General features: G+C 35.0%; 1 protein-coding gene across 1 annotated transcript in view; it reads right to left on the bottom strand.

The window, feature by feature from the left end:
* The window catches only part of ITGBL1 (integrin subunit beta like 1), a 254,481-nt gene that overhangs the window by 127,448 nt on the left and 112,136 nt on the right, over positions 1-14,897 (bottom strand). Inside the window, exons 3-4 of the mRNA XM_054574359.1 lie at positions 9,106-9,228; positions 5,327-5,467 (exon numbers count right to left, since the gene is read on the bottom strand). Coding sequence (XP_054430334.1) covers positions 5,327-5,467; positions 9,106-9,228 — 264 coding nt within the window. The remainder of the gene's footprint in view (positions 1-5,326; positions 5,468-9,105; positions 9,229-14,897) is intronic.

Raw genomic sequence — 14,897 nt, 5'->3', positions numbered from 1 at the left:
AACCCTCAACAAAAATTGGTAAACCACACCCAGCAATACATTAAAAAGTCATCCACCGTGACTAAGTGGGATTCATCCCAGGGATGCAAGGATGGTTCAATATTCACAAATCAATAAACGTAATAAATCACATAAACAAAAGGAAAGACCGAGATCACATGATCATACCAATAGATGTGGAAAAAGCATTTGATAAGGTACAGTATCCATTTATGATAGAAACACTCAACAAAGTGGGAATAAAGGGGACATACTTCAACATAATAAAGGCCATATATGAAAAGCGTATAGCCAACATCATACTTAACAGGCACAAACTAAAAGATTTCCCACTAAGATCAGGAACAAGACAAGGATGTCCGCTTTCACCATTTCTATTCAACATAGTATGTGAAGTCCTAGACACAGAGATCAGACAAGAAAAAGAAATAAAAGGCACCAAAATTGGATAGGAGGAAGTAAAACTATCATTGTTTGCAGATGACATGATTAGTGTATATGGAAATCCCCACAGACTCCGCAAAAAAAAAAAAAACTACTCAATATAATAAATAAATTTGGCAAAATAGAGGGTTACAAAGGCAATATTCAGAAATTGAAGGCATGTTTGTACACCAACAATGAAACATCAGAATCAGAAATCAGGGGAAAAAATCTCTTTGGTTATAGCAATAAGAAAAATAAAGCATCTAAGAATAAACTTAGCCAAGGAGGTAAAAGACCCATACCCAGAAAACTATACAACACTGAAGAAAGAAATTAAGGAAGACAGAAATAAATGGAAGCATATACCATGTTCATGGACTGGAAGAATTAACATCACAAAATGTCCACACCACCCAAAACATTTTATAGATTCAATGGAATCCCTATTAAAATACCAATGATGTATTTCACAGATATAGAACAAACATTTCAAAAACTTATGTGGAACCATAAATGACCCCAAATATCTGCAGTAATTTTGAGAAAGAAGAACAAAGTAGGAGGGATCACAAAACCTGACATCAAACTACATTACAAGGACACTAATCAAAACAGCTTGGCACTGGCATAAGAACAGACACATATATCAATGGAACAGAATAGAGAGCCCAGAAAAAACCCATGTCTCTATGGTCAATTAATTTTTGACAAAGGGGGCAGAAGCATAAAGTGGAGTAAAAATAGCCTCTTTAACAAATGGTTTTCAGAGAGCTGGACAGGTACATACAAAAAATTGAGATTCGGCCACCCACTTATACCATGCAAAACAAATTCAAGATGGATTAGAGGCTTAAATATGTCTCAACATCATAAAAGTCCATGAGGAGAACATTGGCAGGAAACTCTCAGATATCCCCCGCAGCAATATTTTCACTGATATGTCCCCTAGAGCAAGGGCCATAAAGGAAAGAATAAACAATCGGAACTCCAAAATAAGAAGCTTCTGCATGGCTAAAGAAAACATCAGTAAAATGGAAAGGGAACCAAATGTATGGGAAAGTACATTTGCCAATGATTCTTCAGACAGAGGTTTTATCTCTAAAATATATAAACAACTCATGTAACTCCACGCCAGGTGACAAACAATTCAATTAAAAATAAGCAGAGGTCCTGAACAGACTCTTCTCCAAGGGAGACATAAAAAGAGCCCAGAGACATATGAAAGGATGCTCACCATCACTAGCCATCAGAGAAATGCAAATTAAAATGACAATGGATACCACTTCACACCTGTTATAATGGCCATCATAAACAAATCAAGAAACAAGTGCTGGTGAGGTTTTGGAGAAAAGGGAACCCTAATCCACTGTTGATGGGAATGCAGACTGGTGCAGCAACTGTGGAAAAATGGTTGGAATTTCCTCAAAAATCTAAACATGGAACTGCCTGTTGACCCTGCAATTCCGCTGCTGGGATTATACCCTTAGAACCTCAAAACACCAATTCAAAAGAACCTATGCACCCCAATGTTCATAGTAGCACAATTTACAATAGCCAATTGTTGGAAGCAACCTAAGTGTCCATCAATAAATGAGTGGCTCAAAACACTGTGGTACATTTACACAATGGAATGCTACACAGTAGAAAGAAAGAAAGAGGTACTACCCTTCATGACTGCATGGATGGAACTGGAGAGCATTATGCTAAGAGAAATAAGCCAGTGAGGAAAGACAAATACCATATGATCTCACCTATAAGTGGAAACTAATCAACAAAACAAATAAGCAAGAAAAATATAACCAGCTACATTGAAAGAAAAAAGAAACCAATAGTAAGGAGAGGGAAGGAAGGAGGGGGGTCATGGGGAAAAGACAGGGAAGGGTCAAATCAAGGAACATGTATAAAGGACCCATAGACAAAGCCAAAGTGGGGAAGCATTGAGGGTGGGAGGTGGAGGTGGGTTGGGCAGGGAAAAGTGTTGGTGGGAAAATGGAGACAAATATATTTTAACAATAAATAAAAGATGTTGGAGATTAGGTAGAGATATAACCTTAATCATACGGAGACTTGCATAGGTATAATGCCCAATTGCCAATCATATTTACTTTGTGTGAATTATCAATCATCATCTTTAGAGTAACTAACTAATCATTTATGGGAAAGATGTCGTTAAATCCCTTTCTTACTTCTTACAACAAAGTACATTCTAGGTAGACCAAAGATTTCAAAATATAAACTAAAATCATAAAATATAAAATAAAACTTTTTTATTCAAAATCCTCAAAGCAATTTACTAAAAATAAAAACAGAATTGATTTATTTATATAAAAATGTAAAATTTTGGCAGGAAGCAAAACATCAAAAACAAGTAGAAAATCTAAAACAGTTGGAATAACAATTCATGTGTGTACAAAAGACAAAGAGCTACTTTCACAAACATAAACAATTATTAAGAATCAATATGTAAAGAGCAAATATGCCTAGAGCAAAATAGACAAAGGCAAAGGATAGCAATTAAAGACTTTGTAGACATGTAATGATGATAGATAAACATGAAAAATATTTACCACTCAACTTATGATTACTAAGGGGAGGGGATGAGGGGACTGTAAAACAACAGTGATTAAAATTATTTTGCATGTCAGATTGGCAGAAGTGAAAAAGTTGCTAGGATCAAGGTCTGTTGAAGGTGTGAAGTACAAAATAGTACAATTCTGGATGTGCCTTTTTGTATAATATGTACTTTGAAAATGTGGGTCTTATTTAGCATAAATGTCTACTTCAATTAATATATCCAGAGGATAGGGGAAGTACACAAGAGTACATGTTTGGGAATGTTAAATATTATGGCATTCATGTTAGTGAAAAACAACTAAAGATATGAATATCAAACAACAGGGAATTAGTACAATGTGTAGCTTGGACTACCAAGCAGCCATAAAAAGTACAAACTAGATTTTTGCTGAGCATGGAAAGATACCCAAATATATGATTAAATAAAAAAAATTACAAATTAGTATGCATAGTATCATTCAATTCTTGTATTAAATAAGAAGAAAATACATGTCAGGGAACACAGGGTGATGAATTTTTAAAAAATAAATAATAAAAACAGGCCAAAAGATTATGTACCAAAATTGGAAAGGAGGTTATATCTGTATTTTAAGAATATGAATCATTTTCTACTTTACTATCTGTGTTTTTAAAGATGAATATGAATTGTTTTCTTAATACTATAAACGATGTGAGGGTATGGGCACATGATAAATCGGGTCCAATGTGAAGCTGTGATTAAAGGGGGCAATAAAGGATATTTATTCTACACTGATTAGCTCTGTTCACAAAATTGTTTTATGGCCCTTGAAGATGAGCTAAAAAGGAAGACAAGGTAGTTATGTGCAGGATTAATGTCTCTCTCTTGGGAAATATTGATACAGAGAGTTCTGGGCTGGACGTGAACAGTAGTACCCTCTGAGAAAAGGAACTCATTGCCATGCTGGCCCCTGGCCTGCCTTCACATGTCTCACTAGCTACCAGCCTCATTTAGACATGTTGCTTCTTGTTCTGTTTCTGCCAGATCTCCAAATCAGATGACTTTGAGCATAGGGAAGGGGGAAACCAGGAGGTGAGACATGGAAAGTTGGCAAGTAATGTGTTTCTGAAAGACATCTGTCTCACAGAGCCCGCGTATCCCTGCTGCAGAATCAGGACCTGATCCACAACCCAATCAGATCTCTCCTCTCTTTTCAACATGTTAATTGTTATTTCCCACAGTTGCACAGTTCAAGCTTCATATACTTACATCATTATGGAAACTACTGACCCTAGTGAATAAAAGAACTGAAGCAGAAACATGTCCTTTTGTATATTAAAGGAAAAACATAAAGTGATTTTGTATGATATACAGTCAGATCTATTCTGTACGAATTAAATTAAAAAAAATCTTAATGATATTTGTTCCAAGTTTAGGCTTTTTTTCTTTCTTTTCTCTATTTATAGATATGTGGCACATTTTATTAATTTATGTCAATCTTTAAAAGGAGAAAATTGGTTGTGTGTTAGGGTTTTCCCCAGAAGCATTACTTATTAAAATACATCATTCATTTATAGAAATGATAAAAATATTTTCCAGCTTTATATATTTGTATAGAAGGAAATATGGCCACTTATTATATTTATAGCATCAGGTAGGCAAAGAACAATTTAGCACGGTTCTTTTTATCCACTGGTACAGCTGACAAAGCAATATAAACAACTTCTAAGGATTTTTAAGAATTGTTCAAAACTATTTGATTTGATATAAACAGTTGACTCACTTTAAATTATATTTTAGAAATAGTAATTTTTTTTTAATTCATGTCTAAGGCCAGTCTAAATTTCATATGCTTTTGACTCATACAAATATGCTGTGATCAATATGACATTTTTATTACTGTGTATAAAAATTAAATAACTCTATATCAATTCTGTATTTCAACCAAGTCTTCAGCTTACTCATAATTAAGAAGAGAGGTTTTTGTTTTTTTTAATGTCGTCTGGATAATTAGATGCTCATGCTGTAGATGGTTCTGTTAGTTTAATAGAAGAATCTATGAGAATTGCCTTTTAGCTGTACTGTGCTATTTCTGGATGGCCGCCAAAGAAATTACAGTCTCTGTGTTAACTATTTACTGAGTGAAGCTTAAATAATGACAGTAACTTTCTTATTTTTCTGTTTTCCACTCAATTAAAAAAAACAAGAAAGAGAAAATTATTAGTATAGTAAACATTGATTTTTCATCAAAACCAATGATTATAGAAGATGACTTCCTCAACACAGAAGGAAATACAGAGAAGAGTGCTAACAATTAAGAGCTTTGTTTCCCTCTCCATTATATAGTAATGTGTATGAATGACACACCTCTGTTACTGCAGATTTTGCCATCTGGAGATGTGCATCTTCGCTTGCTCTCCCAGGGGGTGATATCGCACTGGAATTCGCATTTATCTCCATGCCAACCAGCCTCGCAATAACAGTTTCCACAGTAACACTTTCCATGGCCTTTACCCAAAATGAATTTTATATAGTGAGGAAAAAAGCAACTTTAAAAACAGAATTAACTTTCTATCCCTTTATGATCATTTTTACCTTCCAAAATAATATACTTTTCACTCATTGTTTCTAATTAAATTATGTAGCTTGTCCCCAAAATGTTACAGATGTGCTAATGCTTACATAATTACACACATTAAGCAAGTCAAAGTATCCTCTAATTTGTCCTAGCCAAGTACCTAATTAAAAAGGAAAGAATTTTAAACAAATGATATGAAATTCTGTGGAAGTCTATTACATTCCAATCTCAAATGTATTCATCAAATTCAAATATATTTAAGTACTGTAATGGCACTTCTTGAATTAGTTATTAAAATATTTTATTTGAAATTAAGTACTGAGAAACCAATGGTGTGTATTTACTTAGATACACATTGTTAATGGCTGAACCATTTCTTAAACCAGAGGAAATGTTCCATCTTTTCATTCAACTGTATCCCACAGGCTGTTTTGTTCCACCATGTGGAAAAGAGATTTTCAACTAAACTAATGTTTAGTACTCATTTAGACCAAAGAAATATCATGGATCCTGGGTATCATAGTCAAATTCTCATTGTATTTGTGAACTGGATACAAACACCAGGTAAAGGCACCCTATCATTTTGTGCCCTTATACCATCACACCCTTTCAAATCATTACCCTAATCATGTGTGCTTATGTCCCAGAAATCAGTAATGCTTCACCACATCATTAATTTCTCCATCCATATCTGGCAATTCTTTTACAAATTCCCAAAAGATGGTAACTCTAAATCACTTCTTATGTCCTCCCTTTTTGTAGTTATCCCATCTAAGCACATATGTGTTTCTTGTTCTTGGAAATATGATAAAAACTAGGGTCACACTGAACTTTGCTTTTTAGTCTATTTTTTTCTGTCTTATAGGAATATTTGTTATCAGAGTCTACGGCTAAAGTGTTTGTACTCCCCTTCCTTCTCCTGAGCCATAATCCCAGAGGTCCATGGGAAACTGATTGTGAGGCTATTTTTCTTTCTAAACACTATGGCATTCCTGGCCAATGACAAGAGTATCAGTAGGGTTTCTTATGCTACTCTTGTCCATCAGATGAGACTTTTTTCATGCTGACACACATCAGAGAGACACAGAGGAAGACCAAGAGATGAAGAGAACCAGTACTGTAATAAGATATAAAGAGAGACAGGGACCCATGCATACAATGTCATGTTTTCTGTCTAAATAATTAGTAATTGGAGAATACATTAAATAAAGTCATTTCTAAAACAACTTTAATTTAAAATTATTCACTTAGGCCCATATAAAGGCTATCAAGCTATACATTTATATTTATAGTTACATATTATAATGATAACATATGTATATATCATACATTTTATTTATGAGCTTAAAAATATCTCTGTATGTACGCACACAAAATATCACATTACAGTGCTATATCACAAGCCTCAGAAACTTGAGAATTATACTGTAAAAAAGCAAGACAACTGTGAACTACTAAAAGCTTTTCCTATGAGTTAGTTTTTTTTAAAAAACTTGATTAACTTCATAAACCAGAATTTATTTCCCCTGCAATTTCAGGAAATTTATGCAAGGTGCTACATATTCAAGGGTTACCTTGACATTAACAATTCATCATAAATCTACATTCTGCACATCCAAATTCTTTGTATACTATAAATGTCAGTATTAAATTAGAGCTTTACTAAAAATACCATTGAGGTAGAGGTGAAAAAGAAAAGAAAAATTATGTAAAGCTACACTCTGCACATATGGAAGATTAGGCAGATATCCTCATAACTCAAATGAAAATATTGTAACAAGGCACATCTGAATAAATGAGATAAAATATAAGCTTCAGGACAGCACATATTCCAAACAATAAGCACCATTCTTTGCTTTGTGTAAAGTGATGAAGCAAGAAAATCTCATTTTGAATTGTTTCACTGATGGGCTGTAGAATCACCTTGGAACAGACTGGTTTCATGTGAATGACAGGTGGCAAGATTTACAAACCCAGTCAAAGTCACCCCCAGAGGATGTTTACAGAGAGCTGATGTCTGTGGTCAGAGACTTTGCACCATGAAATTGCTCAAGCCTCAAACAAATGGAAGTCTAAGCGAAAGGTTGAGAATTAAACATTTTCTATTGTGTTGTTTCTAGTTAAATGTTTACATTTACATATACAAATAGACTTTGTATTAGTGGTCTGCATCAGACATTAGTCCCAAACATGTTCTCTTCCTCTTCTTTTTTGACCTGCAGTGTTTGGAAATGAAACACCAGGAGGACAAATACATAATATTTGTTGGTAGATTTATCTAATTGTTCTAATTATTTTGGATTGAGCCCTTTAGGAATATTTAAGCTTAGATCACTGGCTTAAAAAAAAAGAAGGCATTAGTTTGTTTTACCCTGGTAGGTTGTTCATGAAGGAAACGAGAGAGAAAGAACCAAACAGACCTAAAATAAGAGTAACTGGATGACCACAGGGATTGAAGCTATAATTTGTTTTTGTAAACAAAGGGACATTTTGTCATATGTTATTGACACTTTCTCTATGGTCCTCTGGTTCCTCCTGGCCCCGTTTGTTCCTGATCCTTCCAAGGAAAATACTTTTCTGAAATTACCTATTCTGCATACAGGATAAGATTCCATGGACTGGAATCTTGTCAGACACAAATGAAGTTAACAATTGCTTATCAATGGAAAGATGATCCCAGAATAAAACGGAATATAATCAGCAGAGAAGAATTTACTTACACTAAAGGGATTCTCACTGCTCTCTCTTCCCCTCTCCTGTGTCAGTCACAGTTGCAAACTGAAGCTCTGGGAACATGCTTGCACAAAGGGAGCAGAACAAAAGGGACACTACAGATGGGAAGGAGGAGATCTCCTCATGGAGCTCCATACTCCCGAGCAGTGACACAGTTCTCTTTAGTAAGGGGTCAAGAGAACAGTCTTTGGTTTCAGACAGACAGGAGTAAAAATTCCACTAGAATTGCAGAAATGAACCTGGGTTAAGTTACTTAATGAATGTGAAGGACATATTGCGGTGCGTGGCACTAGAAAGTATGTAATCACTAGTAAAACAGAAAAAAAAACGACTTTAGTAATGATGGTACATAGAAAAGATCACGAAAAACTGTTATCTAAGTGTATGTGTTGCGGGGGGCAGTGAATAAATTCTAAGCTAATAGTCCTATTGGTCTCATGCCCCCAATAAGACATGAGACTATTTAAAAGCTTATAATTTGAAAGGGAAGAGAGAATCAAATTAAAATATGCAATTAAAAGATTAGAAGAAAAGAGGCAATAAAAGCCATTAAAGTGAGCAGACAAGATGAAGTCCAACTAAGACCACTTCGGAACTATGTAAAATGACTGCTTGCCATGTCGCCTGGCTCTATTTGGCAATAATCTGATTTTGCATTTAAAAAGCACAAGTTACTCTGAATGCTTCAGTCTAAATTTCCTTATATAATTTTTTTTCCAAATAGGTTCAGACTAAATTAGTAAACTAGTACAGAAATTTATAGAGAGTTAAAAATACAGTGAAACAGATGAAAAATTAAGTATTTTATTAATTTCTGCAAAGTTAATACACATACCTCCACATATTTCTTCTGTTTCATCATCTATGCATTCTCTGTCATCACACTCACAAAATTTACCATAAACAAGTCCATTTCCATCTGAATTATCACACTTACACCTGCCACACTGACATGTACCTAAACCACAAAAACAAAGAAAAATCATCAATTGCATATAAATAATTAGTGAATTTTAACCTCTTTTACAGAGAAAAGTCAAACCTACTTAACATTTAAATTATGTACTTCTGTGGGTATGATGAGATAGATAACAAGACATTCTTTCTTGAGATTATTGTAACACAGAAATTATCTTTTCTAGCACAGCTATTATGATTGACTTCTATAGTTTCATAGATGTAAACCTGGCCTCCTAAGTGCAAAACTGCCTTATACATGTCCACCCAATCAATGCATACATTAATACCTTCTGATTATACCAGTCTCTAAAGTAGAGTAAAGCAGCAAATTCTAAACTTTGTGAGGGAAGTAACCTTGCTTATCTTACTCAGCAGAACTTACTCAATGTTTTGCACAATATTTGAGCATACTCTTTATATATTAAACATTTATGGAATTCTCTATCAAATGCATAAATGAAAAATGTAGATGTCCCTAATAACTTCATATCCAGAGTGTTAAACTAATTCTACTGACAAAGGACCAGAGAGGGTTTTCTTAGGCATAGAGATCTAGGACTTCTTCAAAACCATAGGGCAGCTCAGGGCAATAGAGTAACACTGGAGTCATCTGGTCTGTCATATATCACATACTCAGCCAAGTTTGAGGATTTGACTACCTCCTCAATGGGAGTGATTTCACTGACAATAAAATAGCATTTAAATGATATTGAAAGGTGGAATGTTCATTTGAGTAACTTCATTTTTAATATTTATTTTTCAATTTGTAATGATCATCACAACATTTAACATGAATTAATCGAGACTTTACCACTCACAAGACACCACTGTAAACTCTAGAAATACAACAGGAAATAAATTCAGGCAAATCGTCCTCTCAGAGTTTTATATGAGCAGAAGTCAATGTGAAAAAATAAATGGAGAAATGCAAAGTGTTGCATAAATACATAGCAAGGTGACTTAACTGAGACAAGAAGGTCAAAGATTGGGTCCCTGAGAACTGAAAACCAAGCTAAAAGAAAAAAGCTAAGAGACATGAGAGATGGTGAAGAGGCCTACTTTCAGCAAAGATGACAGTAAAGACTTGTGGTGAAAAAGGAAATACGGGAAAAAAAAGAATACAGCTTGAGTACAGACAATGATGTGAAAAGTAGCATTAAGAGAATGAGGTAACTAAAGATGCAGTTTATGGAAGTCTTATAGGTCATGTTAAAACTTTCCAACTGAAATCCAAGAATAATGAGAAGCCATATAAATACTTTCAGCAATGGAGTCATGTGATCATTTATGTATTTTTATCAGGTTAATTTAGTTGTCACATGAAGAATAAACTAAAATAAGGAAAAAGTGAATATGAAGAAATGGTTGTTACATCTGTTTGCAGGAAAGAAGATAGAGGCTGATCAGGGTGATGACAGTGAGTTTAGAAAGAAACAACTGGATCTTTTTTTTTTTTTCTTGAAGAATAGACAAAACTTGGTGACTGATTTGGTATGACTTGGTGAAGAATAAGGAGGAACCAAAGATAACACTGATTTTTGACTTGAGTTAGTGGATATTGGAGATTCTATATGTGACCTACTGGAAAGAGCATGGATTTAGGACTAACGTAGAGTTGTAATCAAATTCAGGTTGTACTCCCCACTAGCTATACTTTTTAGAGGTCATTATTTTCATTTATAACTTTAAAATTCCTTATCTACAAATAATATCTACCTCATAGAGCTGCTGTGAGGACTAAAAGATAAATATATCACCCAGTCATCTTTCTAAAAACACTACTATGTCTAGTATATAGGAGGTTCGCAGAAAACTTTGAGTTCTTCCTCTTCTCCCATTAAGATACCTCGTATATTAGTCATATTCCCAAATACTTCTCCAGACATTTTATATTTAGGGACCTCACAATATCTTGTTTGCATACTTTCTGCATGATTCTGTTACCTCAGTCACTTTTAATTTGCTATTACCTGTAAGACTTTTTTTGTGCACTGTCACATATAAATGGATGATTTTGCAGAAATTGAGTTTTTTTCTTTCCTGAGAATGCAAATGTGAATTTTACTTTTTAAAACTCATTTTCTAGTGTTTTCTGAGAACTATATAATTTACAAAAGTTCATTTCAAATCTAATGCTATAATTCATAGTAGTGCCTCATCTCAATTTTTCTTTAATTTATCTCCTTTCTATTAGGTAGGATAGATAGTAAACCAAGACTGAGAAGAGGAGGGAGACAGATCTCAAACACTAACTCAGCAGCCCTGAGCCTGGTTCAATAATATTCCCTGGTGCAATAGTATTTCCAAGTGTTCCAACATCGTATAAAATACCATGTTAACATGGGAGGAGGGGAGTCCTTGAAATGCAATGTATCATTTCCACTATCTGGGTAAGAAAGCTTTTGAAACTGTGTATTCATCTCAAAGTCTAGAAAGGGGAAGAGGAATGGGTTTACAGTGCCCAAAAAAGAAGCTTGTAAAGCAAATTTGGTGAATTGCTCACCTCTGCTCACTTCTGCTTTATAAGGGAGTCTTTAGTGTTTACAGAAAGGGCCCATAAATATGTTTGGGTAACTGCCTCAACTTTAATTAACTGCCTCTTGTCATGGATTTGTTTTACAACAAAGTGACCAAACACAGTCTGGAGCAAGATAAGAATTTGGACTAACAGACCCCCACACATACCTACATTGGGGTAGTCACATCCCTTCGGGGGCAGTTGGCACCACATTTACCCAGCAATCAATGTGTAACTCTGTGGAGGACAGTAAAGGCTGACTTCAAAAACTCAGATTAAGTGCTTGGCAAAGCCACACTTGACTGCTTGTATCTGCAAAGCAGAGCAAGCCAGCAGCTGACAGCAGCCAAACCCAGGGGAGTTGAGAAGTAAACAGTTAACCACAAGTTTCAGTTGAATGTGACTGTAACCTTAGCAGAAGACATATTTTATCATTTAGGTAGCTTGGGAATGGTACAATCTTTTTCCGCAATGTGTCCTGAGTCTGAAAAATGTCTGTGAGCTTCATCTAACCAACTCCCATAAAATAAATGCGGAGATCGTATTCAGGGTCATTGTTTCTCCACCCAAGGACAATGCTCCACCTGGACCCTGCTTTTCCTTAATCTGTTTGTGTTGTGTCCTTCTCAATCTCCTGTCACCCCCACTCAGGGACCTCCACTCGGTGCTGGTCACAGCATAACTCCTTCTCCATATCCCACCAACAATATAAGTTTTGAGGACAAAGGACCTAATGCTTTTGCCACCCATGCTCTTGCCACCCTTGCTCTTGCTTTGTCCTGCCCTGCCTTGAACCTATGTCTTTTAACCCCTACCTCAGCAAGGCCAGTTCTCTTCTATGAGACCATAGCACTAAAAAACCTTGCTCATACATAGACTTGCTGATCTGTAATTCTTTATTACATCAGCAAGAAAAACCAAGTTTCTCCTATAGCACTTCTTTTACACTTTCACATTTATTCATTCTGTCTCTCAATCATCCATATATGCATTTGTTAAATTTTCTTGTTGCCTATTATATTATTGACAAACTAGTAGGTGCTATAGGAGATAAAAAGAAAAATAAAATTAAAACTAAGTAAACCCTAGACCAGAAAGAAAGAGCCAGACGCTCAATGACTTAACCAGAGCATGAGCAAAAGTAGGCTTACAGTTGTAATACAAATAAATAATATGATAATCAAATAATAATACAATAATAAATTATTTCATGTACCCACAACTGTAAGCCCGCTTTTGTCATCCCTGTGTGTGTATGTATGTCTCAGATGATGCAAAGGCATTTGTAATAGGTTTGTGACTAATGCTCCATATAAAGTATAAATCTCAATCTTCGTCTGGTTCTGTGAAGAAGGAGAGGCACAATAAATAAGTTCTATAGTTGGCACATGATACATATAATTTCAACAACTGAAGGTGAAGAAAAGACTTGCAATGTAGAGGAAAAAGCTTGAGGAAGCTAATATATATGAAGGATTAAAGAACAATGAATCATCTGGCCTGAGTTTGGAGAAACAGGTAGGTTGAAGGCAGATAGTAGAGGATCAAGAATATTGATAATAGTAAATTGCACATGACTGGGGTAACAGAATATATCTATTGAAATACCTCAAGCCTTCATGGTTTGGGAATAAGTGTAACATAGTTAGGACTATGTGTAGTATTTATTTTCAGGAAAGATGAGAAGAAATAGTCTCTGTCTCTGAATTCTATAAATTCTCACTGACATCTCCCACGGGCAGGCTCACTCCCATCTACACATTAGAACCATTCCTGGCTGATGTGGGAAGTTTAGAAGAGCTCAGAGACTTCCTGTCTCACCCACCAATTCACAATCAAAGCTCCAAAAAATGGCATATGGAAGCCCAGGCAAAAGTGCCAGACTTCTGTGTTCATGCTATGTCATACCGCTTCTCTTTCTTGGTTTCCAGTTAGCTCAGTTTCTAGGATTGGTCTTCTGCTTTATGTTAGATTAATTTAGCTCTGGCTTATCATTCTGACTAATATAGCTGTCTCTCTCTAGGATGACTTCCCAGTCTTGAACATCAGCCTATACACCTGTGCGTTGACATCAAGCTCTATTTTACCCTGCAACTGTGCATGACTTTCTGGGCCCCTGCAGAGTCAGGGGACTTGGGAACTCTCTTAGTCACCAGCTCCATGTCAGTCTGCCCTTAAGTCTTATGTCTCACTCCATTTACCTCTTTTTCCCCTTCTGCTCCAAACTACTTCCAGCAAACCACACTTGCACAAATATTAGTAGAAATATTAGTAGAAAATATTAGTAGAGAAAATTCATAGACTAATGCAGTTTTGGGGAGTGGTCCTGAACTAGGTTATTAGAAATAAATATTAAAAGAAAAAGGTTAGAGTGAGATTGTCAAAGTAAACTTGAAAGGCTTAGACTGAAAGTGCGAGAGAACAAAAAAGATTAAATGTAATACTGAGCATGAATTTACCTTATGGCCCAAAATCTCATCTCTAGTGAGATTGCCTTGAAGACACATCTCCAAAAATATGAAAATACCAATTTATTCATGCCTTAATATTTATAATTTCAAAATAGTGGAAATGCCTAAATACCCAAGCATATGAAATTGATCGTTATGTCACCTATATAGAATTGAGTCTTATGAATTTGAAAAAAGAACGAGGAAGGTTTCTTTGTACTAAAATGGAGTGAAATCCAGGATGTAATGTTGAGTGGCAAAGGCATAGTGCGAAAGAACACTTATAGCATGCTACCTTTTACATGAGAAAAACTGAAAAACTGAAAAATAATAACACATATATATTTATCTTTACCAAAAATAAGCACATAAGCAGATAAAGCAGAAAGCAATAAAGACTAATTACCTAAGATAAGAGGGGAAGCAGGATGAAAAGTTTAAGGAAGAGATTAATGATTCACTGAGGAACCTTTTTTGCAAAGTTTGGACTTTTGAAAACATGTTAATGTTCCATGTCTTAAAAAATAAAATAAAATCAGTGGACATAGAAGGGAAAAACTCCTAAAACTGAAAGTGATATGAAATAAGCTTAATTACATCTCAAACAAGTATCATAACAACAGTAAAAGGTAGATGGGGGGAGAAATTCAAGTAAGTTGTGAATACAGTATTTGACTACATACCCCAATGTTGGGAATA

The sequence above is a fragment of the Pteronotus mesoamericanus genome, unplaced genomic scaffold, assembly GCF_021234165.1.
Source record: "Pteronotus mesoamericanus isolate MK-2021 breed Mesoamerican mustached bat unplaced genomic scaffold, CSHL_Meso_final contig_26, whole genome shotgun sequence".
In the NCBI taxonomy this organism is placed as follows: Eukaryota; Metazoa; Chordata; class Mammalia; order Chiroptera; family Mormoopidae; genus Pteronotus; species Pteronotus mesoamericanus.
This window is presented reverse-complemented; position numbering and strand designations above follow the sequence as displayed.